This window comes from Natator depressus, chromosome 7 (genome assembly GCF_965152275.1).
Source record: "Natator depressus isolate rNatDep1 chromosome 7, rNatDep2.hap1, whole genome shotgun sequence".
Lineage (NCBI taxonomy): Eukaryota > Metazoa > Chordata > Testudines > Cheloniidae > Natator > Natator depressus.
The window spans coordinates 118,925,076-118,938,009 of record NC_134240.1 but is presented as its reverse complement, the minus strand read 5'-3'; the positions used below and the strand labels follow the sequence as shown (position 1 = coordinate 118,938,009).

The 12,934-nt window shown below is 44.4% G+C and overlaps 1 protein-coding gene across 2 annotated transcripts in view; it reads left to right on the top strand.

Moving 5' to 3' along the window:
* The window catches only part of NEURL1 (neuralized E3 ubiquitin protein ligase 1), a 260,957-nt gene that overhangs the window by 229,186 nt on the left and 18,837 nt on the right, over positions 1-12,934 (top strand). For both annotated transcript variants that reach the window (XM_074959425.1, XM_074959426.1), the window contains exon 4: positions 9,623-10,303. In XM_074959425.1, coding sequence (XP_074815526.1) covers positions 9,623-10,303 — 681 coding nt within the window. The remainder of the gene's footprint in view (positions 1-9,622; positions 10,304-12,934) is intronic.

Here is a 12,934-nt window from a genome sequence, read left to right as displayed (position 1 = left end):
TGGGTGCTCCTGGTTGTCTTCGGCGCCAGTGAACTTTCCCCAACAAACCCTATTCTGCCTCTCTCTGCAAAGCCAGAGAGAGACAACCTCCCCACTTAACTAGCTACAGCCTCCCTCCTTATTCCCAATGCAGAGGCACAAGCCCCAGTACTGACAGCCCCATGCAGCTCTGGGCAGCAGTGATACTGGGTCCAGCTCCGGCCGGTCCTTCCTGGGTGATTCCCCCCTGGCACAGTGCTCCTGCTGTCTCCTGTCCTGGGGTGTCCCCTATCAGCCGCTTTGTCCTTCCCAGGCTTCAGGCAGGTTCTCTCTCCTTCACTTTGTCCAGGGCCTCCCTGCTGCAGCCCTTCCCTCTCCAGAACCACACCCCCAAGTTTCCCTCCTTTCTCTCACTGCTCCCCCTCCCCACTAGGAAAAAGATTTAAAGGGGCCATGCTCTCTAAACCCCAAGGGGTTACATACACAATGATGTCAACTTGGTATCACCACGATTTACGAGTACGAAGTGTATGAATGAAGAATTGCTCAGGCTTTTGGCCTTTGGAGCCCCCTAAAGGGCAGAACATGACACACTGCAAGGTGACAATGGGTGCCCAGAAACCATATCTCTCCAAAGATCAAATGCAAATCAGAACCCACAGAATATTTTGTTTGGTGACAGTCTTAACCTGCTGTGTGACTCATCGGGCTGATGTCATCATTAACTATTCCTGCTATTCATTTATATATTGCCACAAGAGTGCGAGCTGGCATGCAGACCAAAATGAGAAAGGGTTCCCACCTTGAAAAGCTTGCATTCTAAAGAGGCAACATGTAGACAGGGGTAGGGGAGTGGTGCTGATTGGTGAAGTGAGGCATGTGCTGTGTTAGTGATGTTAGTTTGCAGTTTTTTTAATTCTAAGCAACCATGGAAAAAAATCAGTGGAGGCTTAGCACCTCCAGCGGCCAGCTCCCCCCTCGCTCCCAGCATCTCCCATCCGCTGGCAGCCCCGCTGATCAGCTCCTTCCCCTCCCTTCCTGTGCCTCCTGCCCACCGTGATCAGCTGTTCTGCAGTGTGCAGAAGGCACAGGGTGGGGGGGGCAGAACTGGGCAGGAAGAGGCGGGGCAGGAGTGGGGGTTTGGGGGAAAGGGTCAGGTGGGGCAGGGCCTGGGGCAGAACGGGGTGGTTGAGCACCCCTGGGGCCTGGAGGAAGCCAATGCCTGTGCCCCCTTCAGTTCTAGCCCCACCCAAACCCCCTCAATGCAGCCCCCTCCATTCAGTCCCCCAGCCCCGATCATCACCACCCCATCAGTTCATCCCCCACCCCGTCGACCCCCACCGCCCTCAGTTCACCCTCTCAGCGCTTATCCCATCTGCTTAGAACTCACCATCAGTACAGCCTCCCACTCCATCAGCCCCCATCCCCCTCTCTTCAACCCCGCTACGCCCCCCAGCCTTACCTCTGCTCCTTAGGGTTCTTTATCCTTCCCAGGCCTGGGTGGGGCTGCAGGGGGGTCCCCTCTCCCACTTCCCAGGCTGACAGTGAGAGCCCGGCCATCGCCTGGGGCTGACTGTGGGAGCCCAGCCCGCTGTCTGTCCTCAGGTGGAACATGGCCCTGCCACCCCAGGGTTGCTGACAGCGGGAGCCCCGGCCGCGCCCAGGGCGGCTGACACGATTTCTGAGTGAGGCTTAGAAATCGCGACTCTCGCGATCAGTTCATGAGAGTTGGCATGTCCGAGTCCGTAATGGTCATGCTTCCTTTCTCCCAGCTCTATCAGTCCTTTCTATTTAGGTGGTAGGCTCTTTGGGGCAGGGATTGTATTTTACGATGTGAGTGGGCTCCCAAGCTCTGATACTATTTAGGGAGGAGCTAAATTGTACCTGCTCTTGAAGACAAGGAAAATGATCTTACATTTAAAGCTGATGGAGCTACATCAGGAAGGAATTTCTCCACTGACTGTAATTTGTTGTGTATTCCTGTAGGGAAGATAGAAAGGGCATGCTTTATTTAAAATGGCATATTAAGACTTTTAAAATAAAGTCATAAACAATATGACTATAACTAGATCTTTATTTAACTAAAGACTTTGGGTTTCGTGTCTCTTTTGTGTGGTGCAGTAGGAAGGGATGGTGGGTCAGAAATTAGTCAGGTAGTTTGACTTTTCGGCCTGTTCTTAGGGGGAAATGTATTGAGATGAGTTGAATTTCTCTGTGTATAGTAGAGAAAGTTTTAAGTATGAGTCATTCCTGCGTGGGATTTTATCCAATTGCCTCCCACATCTACAATAAGGCTCCCAAAGTGGCTTCTTTGTATGAACTGAGAAGATGCATTCCGGCGCCTCAGTGTTTATGAGAAGTAAACACAGTGGAGTGCCCCCAGGTCTTATAACTTCAAGATTTAAAGGTAACAGAAAAAATAAAACAAAACTAGGCAAAGCGTCACAGTCTGATCATGTACATTCTGTGACTCTAGGTTTCCACAGGGTCATGATGATAGCTCAGAAAGGCAGTTGTCTGCTCCTCAGACCTCACATGGAGAATACAAGTTTTCTGACAGCAAATAAGTTTATTTTTTTAGAAAATGTGTCTATTTTGGTACATTGCCGAAAGGTAAAAGCACTCCTACCATTCTTTATGAGATTGACTTTGTCTCTTAACTACTACAAGCAAGGTCTCTGTCTCCCCTTCCTTCCATTTCTCTTTTGTTTGCCTCTTGAATTTTCTACTTTGGTTTATTTTCAATAAGGGTGAGTTTGTTTTTCCATTTTCTTGGCTTTCCCAAGTAGAATAAAAAGTTCTAAGAAACATATCACAAAACTAGAGATGGGCCTGAACCAAATGTCCTATAACTGTGGGAAAATCTGAACCTAGATCCTGACTTTGGGGATACAATGGGCAAATGAAAAAACCAGAAAAAATTTTGTTTCGGGTCAAACAAAAACATTTATTTTTTTGAAGGTATTTACCTTTAAAAAACAAAGTAAAATTCAAAACAAAAATAATTGAAAATAAAATCAAAACACTTCATTTAGAAAACATTAAAAGGAAAATTTTTGATTTGATTTGATTTTTTAGCTGAAACAATTTGACAAATTGAACACGAATCTGCAAAATGTTTGTCAACCCAAATATGCATCTTTTGACAAAATAAAAATTTCATCTGAAAAATTTTACCGAGCTCTAGATATAATGAATTTGCATATATACAGCATCTTCCATCCTCAGTCCCCTCAAAGTACTTTACAAACTGAATTCTATACTGAGCACAGCAATCATTCCACCTGCCACTGAAATGCAGCCACTGCTGGGCTGAAACGGGGAAACTGTCTAATACTGTGCACTGCACAACTAATTTAGGACGGAAAGCGAAGAATACCACTGAACAACTGCAAGGAGAGTTTGGCAAAGGCAGAGGTCTGAGTTGGGATTTTTAGTGAGAAAGCTGGGCTTACCATCCTACTCTTATGTGGGATGTTGGATCTTGATTGCCTGCAAGTGCCCTGTTACACAGTTTTACTTCTCATCCAAAAGATGGGTTGCTTTTTGCCAGATCACTTCAGCTCATCTCTAACGGCCATGTTGCTTTACAGCCTGGCACATCTGCTTTATATTTCAGACACTTCCCCTAAATTTTCAAAGCGGTGCCAAACAGCCTCTTAGCTGCACAACTCCTGTTAAAGACCTTGGAGGAGGGAGTGACCCATTGTAAGTGTTGGAATCATGCCCATCTTCCCGGAGGGCTCCTCCCTGAGAGTTTCAGAAGGAGCTCTGATCCGTTTTCTTGACTGTGAGTGGAGTCCTCACATAATGGCACAAGTAGAATGGTAAAACCCCGTTTGCGGAGGCTGATTTTGAAAGGGCATATGACATTTCAGTCAATAGACGTCAGACTCAGGACCTGCAATTCCCGTTGACATCAGTGAGCATTTTGGGGGTGCTGCAGTTCTCAGGGTTTTAGTTGCAAAAACTCCACAAGGAGATAAAACGTTCAGTGAAAATATTAGTAAGACAAAATTACCAAATGAACATGGGGGAGAGGGGAGGAAGAGGAGAAGAAATGGAGTTGGTGGGAGGAGGGAAAGCAGAAAGAATGAAGAGAAATGCTAGAGGGAATTTTTGACACCCCACCCCCACTTTTTACTTCTGTTTCCTTCAGTGGATTACACTGATTCAAGTGAGTTCAGAGCTGATCCCTTTTACTTAATTAACAGAAAACGAGGAGTCGTGTCCAGATACAATTACATTTCTCCTTGTTCCCTTGCAATCTCTACACTCCTGTTTCCTATTAAGCAGTTTCATTTTATGATGCAATGTATTCTTTTATCAAAGGACATGCATGAGTCTGATTCCCAATGTCTTAGAGACTCTTTTGTTCCAGTCCTAATACTTGAATTTCCTTTGTTCGTATTAGACCCTCTTTAGATCATTCTTGCAGTATATACACATCATGTAATATACATTGGCAGGTCATTTACTGGGATCATGTATTATTTCTAGCACCATACGTGTGCACAGTGCTTTGCAGACAAGACAGAAGGAGAAAGTCCCTGTGCCCAAAAGCTTGCAGGTGAAGCACTTGATGCTGTGAGTTGTGGGTTGGATCCTGGGTGCTGCAGGAAGTCAGTGGGAGTTGCAGGTGCCCCTCACCTTGGAGGATCAAGCTCTTCGGTAGACAGTAGACAAAGTATCAACAATGGGGAGGGTGAATGGATAAAACAAAATCACTGTGTTATAAATGCTGACAATAATATGTGCCTTTTGGGTCTTGTAGCTGTAGGGTTATTAGTGCTGTAGATTATAATTCTCTCCATGGTTGTATGTGCACGCATCTGTATATGCATATACAGGAGGTGTCCTTAAGAAGTCAACATTTGCCAGCAGTCAGCATGCAGAGGTAGCTGAGGTACCACATTCCCCCTATCCCTTTGAAGAGGGATGTTTGGTGGTAGATGAAGGGATGAGTAGTGGTGGAAGGCTGGCTCAAAGAAGAGCATTCTTAGGGGGGACTTGATGGAGGAGTGTCATTGGGGCGTCTTGGTTGATCAGGGAGCCTCTTTCAGGTCGCAGCAGACAGCATGAAAAAATGAGTAGCTGGCAGAGCACGGAGGAGGAGGAGGAGGTGCAGACAAAAAGCAAAGCAGAGATGTAGGCGGTGCAGAGCCTGGAATGAGGATTCTGATAACCCCTCCACTTCCCCCAGCCAACTCCTTGGTTTGAAGCTTTATTAAATTAAGCTAGGGGCTACCCAGAACCCTGGGGATTTTTCTTCCAAACCATCTGAATTGGAAGCAGGAATCCTTTGAAGCCCACTGCCTAGGGAGGGTATGACATGCTAAACAGTTGGTGTTTTGTGTGAGGCTGTAGTCTCTGAAACCCCTAAAAAGGAAAAACTTGCAGCAGAGAAGTGAAAGCAATCTAAAAACTTCTTCTCGCCCATATCCCCCGCTCCCTTATCAGTCAGATAATTTACCCTTATCCTCTAGAAAAGAGAAAAAGGGATTTGTATGGCCCAGAAATTTAAAAAACAACCACACCTAGAGTGCCCCAGATTCTCTCCCACAAAAAAAAAAGCACACAGTGGAAAATCCTTTCCATGTAGAACACTGTGGTCACTTCCTACTGTATCACTGTTGTTGCTATCTGTTAGATACATAACTGAGAAATCACTTGTCTCCATCATCGTAATTCAGTGTAGGGGGTCAAACCCTGAATTCCTTGCTCATTTTGTCACCTCAATCCTTGCTCAGGCAAAACTTCCACTGACATCAGTAACGTGGTAAAACCCAAGGATTCCTAAATAATGTTGCACAGTTGGCTAAACTCTTTGGGATTCCTTGGGAATCTGAAGAAGTGGGTTCTTTACCCACGAAAGCTTATGCCCAAATAAATCTGTTGGTCTTTAAGGTGCCACCGGACTCCTCATTGTTTTTGTGGATACAGACTAACATGGCTACCCCTCTGATATTTGGGGTGGGAGTAAGACATCGTCAGAAATGAGAAATTTCATGCTGATTGGGGCAATATACTGAGGTGAAAACTAACAGTGTCTCTACCTCACATTCCAGAATTTCACTATGTGGACTAATTGTGCAATTTTATTCTCACACACACACGACACGCGCATAGACACACACACAATACATTTGAAACTAATAAACAGTCTGTCTTAAATGTTCTTAACATTCACGCTGGAGATTGGCTGTAGCAGAGAAACAAGGCTGGATCATGGACCAGTGTCTTATTAGCAGCTTGTTCTATACTGCCAAAGTGAGAAATAGAGCTGCACTGAAGCAAGAAAACAATGCCAGCGTGGGATTCTGCTGACGACTGACCACCCAATGTCCTCTCTTTTGTTTGAGATTTCACCATAATGATCAGATGGAATTATTTGTTCATAACTCCACAGCTCATGTATTATTCTGCATAAGCGGTGTTCCGTGCTTCATGTCAATACACTACTTACATTCATGCAGGATGAATCTCAATATTTTAATTTCCTTATAATGGGATTTTAGAATTCGGCTGCGTCATTTTCGATTTATCAAAAATCAGATCAGTAGGATCAGGCTGGCAACCCTAAAAGATCCACCCTTTTAGATGTTCACAAATCCCTTTTATGCATTAATAATACTTTGCTCTCCTATAAACCTTTTGTCCAGCATTCATGAATTAAGCCTCACAAGCCACCCTGTGGGGTTGAGAAATGTTATTGCCATTGTATGGATGGGCCATATTATATGGGGAAACCGAGCCACTGCGAGGTTGAATTGCTTGTCCAAAACCAAGTTAAGTTAGTAACAGTTCAGAATAGAATGTAGGTCTGCTCGCTTTGTCCAGTGTCTCAGCCACAAAACAGTCTTTCTCCCTAAACCTCCATTCAATTTTTTTGTCCAGCAGCTGAAGGGAAATGTGAAGCATCCTTGTGGAAAATAAGCTTTTTGAAACCTTGACTGCAAGCTACCCACACATGACAGTTGTCAGCTAGGCTGCCCATGTGTGGTTAAGGGGAATGAAATTTAAAGGACCTTCTGTTTCTATGCACAAAGGTCTCTACCAGTTCACCTACACAGAAGAATCTGCGTCAGCTGCCAGTATTCATTTTTTCTTCCTTTGTGGGTTTCCAGCCTGGAAGAGGGACAGAAGTCTGATTCTATCCAGCAGGGGCAGTGATGACATAAACACTAGCCAATATAATAGAAAGCATTAGTGCAATTGCTATCTAAATTATCCAGGGTAACACCAGTTCCTGTTCTGCTCCTTTTTCTGCATTAACTGCTGGGGCTCGGAGTTGTTCCTAGGACGAGGAGAATCAATCACGTGATACAAACAGTCTGTTTTTAATTTTGAATATTCCAACATTCTCTGGAAATAGCAGATTATTTAAAGAGGAGACTAGAGCAATTCAGCTTAAGCAAACCAAAGAGGTTACACTGCACCCCAGCGACCTGTGGGGGTGATCTTGTCAGATCTCCCAAAATAAGCAGGGTTGAAATGGTATAAGAGACCACTAGTGAGAACCCCTATGTTGCAAGATGTACTCTCAGTGATTCAATAGAGATGGCATTTCTCCTTGGTGAGTCAGTACTGAACCAGTATTCTGGAGAGGTGCTAGGGAGTGCCATCCTAACAGGGGTGCCGTCTTCCAGAGGACTCAAGGCTCTGACCATGTGCTGTTGTAAAATAAATAATCTGAGGGAGAAGTTTAGCAAACAGAGTCAATCTGTGGAACTCTTTGCCAGAGGATGTTGTGAAGGCCAAGACTATAACAGGGTTCAAAAAAGAACTAGATAAATTCATGGAGGATAGGTCCATCAATGGCTATTAGCCACGATGGGCAGGAATGGTGTGCCTAGCCTCTGTTTGCCAGAAGCTGGGAATGGGTGACAGGATGGATCACTTGACGATTACCTGTTCTGTTCATTCCCTCTGGGGGAACCTGGCACTGTCCACTGTCAGAAGACAGGATACTGGGCTAGATGGACCTTTGGTCTGACCAATATGGCCATTCTTATGTTCTTAAGAGAGTTTTAGCTCTGAGATGCTGACTAATCAAATGTCTCCTCACCTACGTTCTTCCTCTGACTTCACCTAGTACCAGGTTTGCTTCTTGTCCTAAATTAGAATCTGGGGTTGTTACATTCTGCTTTGCAGAGGCCCTTGCTTGGGGACAGAAGCCAAGTGTGAGTGTGCAGCGTTGGAGGATGGGTACATGGAGTCTTTCTTTGCCTCCCACCTGCTCTCCTGCACAGTGAGCCGTTCCTGTTGGACTGAAGAGCACAGGCGCTATTCCAAGCTAATGCTGCTTGTGATGATAGCCTTCTCGAAGGGGTTGTGATGAGAGGGCCATGGCTATGCACGGGCAATAGAGGGGTTCATGCTGCACCCTTTCAAATGGTGGTGGAGCTGCTCCCTGTGTGTGCTCCTGCAGAGCCCATGGAGGAATTCTGGCTGAGTCATCAAAAAATCCTTCAGCGGCTTTTCTTGAGTGGAGTTTCCTGAGCCCACATAATTTGGACCTTGGCTTATAGCTGCAATCTGCTCTTCAGTCCCTACTCAGGCAAAGCTTCCACTGAAGTGGAGAAAGGTTCCTAGGTATGGCCCACAACTGGTATAATAAGGCCTCAATCCTGCACAGATTTAGACACATGCTTAACTTTACGTGCACTGAATAGTTCCTGAAATCAAAGGAGTTACTCATAGTTCATAAAGTTAAGCATGGGTGGCAGGATCAGGGCTTAGGTTTGTAAACTATGTTGGTTCAACATTTTTCCTCCATTTATTGCTCTTTACCATTGACAGGTAGCAACATGGCTCAGATTGTACCAAACGGAAGTAATTTAGGTATTAAAACCAGCTGGTTACATTGTTTAGCAGAGGAACTAAATTGATGATCAGCTTTTGAAGCATCAAGTGAGATGTAACAGAAAGGATAATGTGTAATTATTTTTTCTCTGTTGCATTTGAATGCATATGTGTCTTCTGTCTTTGTTATTTATCTGCCAGTTTGATTTTTAATTATTTGTTTTGGAGATAATGAGCGATTGTGCTGTATTTATAGAAAATTCCTGAGCTATGATATTATCCGCTTCTGTGCTGTCTTTCTGCAAACACGGGTAGGCTGGCGATTAATTATTGCTAGAAATATTAATTAAATTTCAAGAGGTAACGAATAACAAATAGGACTGAAATTTACAAGACTAGCATTTTGTTTTAAAATCCAAATATCTACTTAGTTACTCATTTCAAGGCCCTTGTGAGAGGTGACTATAGACATCGACAAGGCATAAAAGCTCAGAACCTTTATCGCTATCGATCAATAAATTAATGATGTATCTCTGCTTCCCCTCCCCAAGGAGTTCCTCTCGGTCAGGTTTTTCTATTGTTTGAGTCTGTGAGCATTGGGTTATGCCGTGATTATGGTGGCCGGTGCTAGGGGGAAAGCACAGAACTAACATACACTTGCATACTATTTTATCTTATGCTCTTCTGTTCTTTTTTTTTTTTTTTTTTTTTTTTAAGGAAAATTTATTGAAGGCAGAAGCCCTCTGCTTTTCAATCAAACCACCAGTGAGTCCTAAAATCCTGGATATTTTTATTATTTCTTGAGTGATCCTTCTCTCTCTCTCGTTTGGTTTCACAGACAGTGAAATTATTCCTCCCGACTGCCTGCGTCCGAGATCTTTCACTGCAATTCGCCGGCCCTCGCTGCGCAGGGACACAGAGGATACCCGGCTCTCCGTGAGCCTCTGCGACCTCAACCTCCAGGAAGAGAACTTCCATGTGCTGGCCACCATGTGTCCCATCCCTCAGAACTCCCTCAATTCTCAGCATTCCCATCTCTTCCCATCCCAGCTTGAAAGTGACCTCCGCTTCCACCAGCTCAGGGGAGCCCATATCAAAATCCTGGACGACCAAACTGTGGCCCGGCTGGAACATGCCCGGGAAGAGAGGACTTTGGTTTTCACCAGCAGGCCCCTTAGAATCAATGAAACCATTTTTGTCAAAATTAACAAATCAAATGCCTCCCGTTCCGGCACATTGTCATACGGAGTGACCTCTTGTGACCCTAGTACTCTGAGGCCCAGTGACCTTCCTTATAACCCAGAATCATTGGTTGACAGGAAGGAATTCTGGGCAGTCTGTAGAATCTTGGTGCCCCTCCAGAGTGGAGACATCTTGGGGTTTATGGTGAATTCGGAAGGCGAACTGCATTTGAGCCATAATGGTGCCAGCGCCGGCATGCAGGTCTGCGTGGACTGTTCCCAGCCCCTCTGGATGTTCTTTGGTTTACATGGAGCAGTTATGCAAATTCGAGTATTGGGTATGTTTGTCTATATTTTAAAATTTCACGTGAAAAATTTTGAGGAGGTCTGATTTGTGGGGAGGGGAATTGAATTAAAATATTAGAAGGCAATCAGTTTACTTTAGGCCACATACACAAAAAGTATTATACCAACACCGCCCCCCCCCCCAAAATAAAAAACAACCAAAGACCTCTGTAGTATTGTGAACCTACACCCAAGAATACTGAGTTAGAATACTGTACTTTGCATTTTTATAGCACCTTTCATATAAAGGTATCCAAGCTCTTTGCAAATACAAACAAATTAATCCTCATAATCTCCTGGTGAAATAAGGAAGTGTAATCCTTTTGCATATAGAGAAAAGGAGGTGTCATGGTTTGCCCTAGCTCCCGCAGAAAATCTATGGCAGAGCCTGTTCCTATGCATTAACCACAAGACCAAACAGTCACCTGAGAAAGTCCTCCTGAATCCCTCGTGTTAGATTATGCAAAGAAGCCACAGTGAAATGAACTACTGTTTCATGCTCCCATCTGAGTGCAAGGCAGAAATCCAACAAACAATGAGATGTTTACAACCCATTCTGTTTTAATTAGGCAAGCGTAAGTGATGCAGGTAAGTAAATCTTTTAAAATAGATGATCTTTATCTCAACAGGTTTCAGAGTAGCAGCTGTGTTAGTCTGTATTCGCAAAAAGAAAAGGAGTACTTATGGCACCTTAGAGACTAACAAATTTATTTGAGCACAAGCTTTCGTGCATCCGATGAAGTGAGCTGTAGCTCACAGAAGCTTATGCTCAAATAAATTCGTTAGTCTCTCAGGTGCCACGAGTCCTCCTTTTCTTTTTATCTCAACAGTGTCCCTTTAACTGGAATGTTTCTAGGTGGAAAGTGTAGAACAAACACTGAAGGAAATATTTTGAAAGCATGAAAATGGAAGTCTACATGCAAAAAATGCTTGTGCACTCATCTTTGTTTGTACACACTTACATTTGTGTGTGCAGGTATCTGCTGTGTGACAGCACAAGCACTTTTGCTTGTGCAAGCTGTCTTCTTTATCTTAGCCTTGAAACTGGACCAAGTCCTGGTCCTGCTGATGTCAGTGTCAAAACTTGCAGTGAGGTCTGTGCGAGCAAGATTTGGCCCTCAGAGAGCAGTTTCTTTTTAGTTTATATCCAATATGTAAATAACAAGGGGGTCATTTGCTAACAGTACATGCAAGATATTTCGTTAGGGGCTAATCTACAATGAAAACGTACATCAGCATAGCTACATCTCTCAGAGGGGTGAAAAATCCACACCCCCAAGAGACAGAGCTATGCCAGCCTAACCCCCTGGGCAGACAATGCTATGTTGACAGAATAATTCTACCACTTCTCAGGGAGGTGGATTAACCCCTCCCATCACTGTGGGGATTGTCTACGCTGAAGTGCGACAGTGTCACAGCTGCAGCATTTAAAGTGTAGAGATAACCTAGGAAAGCACTTGAGCCTCAGCCTTAGCTAAAGGGAGGCTATCTTGTAGTGCTGGACCCAGACGTTAGAAGTTTCACCATATTAGGCAAAAACAATGGCAATACGCTGATAATTTATATACTCCGTAAAGGATTTACAAATAGGTGTTAATTAAAATCCTCTAATGAGTGTCACTTTTGCTATGGAGGGAGAAGCAGCAGTTTAAGGCTGTGCAGGAACTTGGCTTTGAAAAGTCATTTGGCTGAATTTCTTCCAAATTTCTGGTACATGATGTCAACCAAAGAATTTTTCAAATCCCTATTTGAAGCTGAGTGGTTGAAAGATGCTGCTCCCTCTGTGCGCTACTTGCAGCCTGGGTAGCCTGGCTACTCGTTCACTACCATGGCTAGTTCATGATACTCCCCACTCCAGCATGGAGCTGTGAAATTGAGAAGACAGCCAACAGCCGATGTAAGTACCTGCAGAGTCTACACGGACACTGCCTCGCGCGAACTACACCGACACAAGCCCTACACCTCTCGTGGAGGTGGAGTAATGTCATGTCGGTGTAGAGGGGCACTTACATTGGAGGGAGCAAGGCTGTAGTGTGTACACTGACATAATTAGGTCGGCGTAAACTGCCTTATGTCAACCTAACTGTGTAGCGTAGACCAAGCCTCAGAGACAGACAGTCTGACCGTCTCCTACTTCTTTTTACTGTCTGTTCTCTTCCACTCCACTCCCCACTGTCATGTCAGCCCTCCTGCTCAGGTATGAATTTAGGAACCCTGGCAGACTGCAGACCTGCAATGTGCCTATAAGTCCCTATGGGAAGTTACATTTCTCTTCACTCTTCCAAGGTGCATTTTAAGGGAAAATATGATTATCATAATGCATGATAGGTTGACTAGATACTGGTGATCTTGCAAGCTCATATCTACATCTCAAGTGAATCATGCATTTAGAATGTGCTCCTTGCTGTAGTATCTTAGTCCCAGTATAAGCATGACCGATTTCAGAGTAAGAAAGCTAATCTTTCTGCAGTGCATTACTTCACTTTTAGGAACAGATTTTTTAAAAAAGTTAGGCTTGCAATTAGATGCCTACTTTGGGCACACAATGACCGGACTGCACATGCAAATAGCTAATTAATGGGATTTGTCGGTGTAATTTAGATGATTTAGTTGGTGTTGGTCCT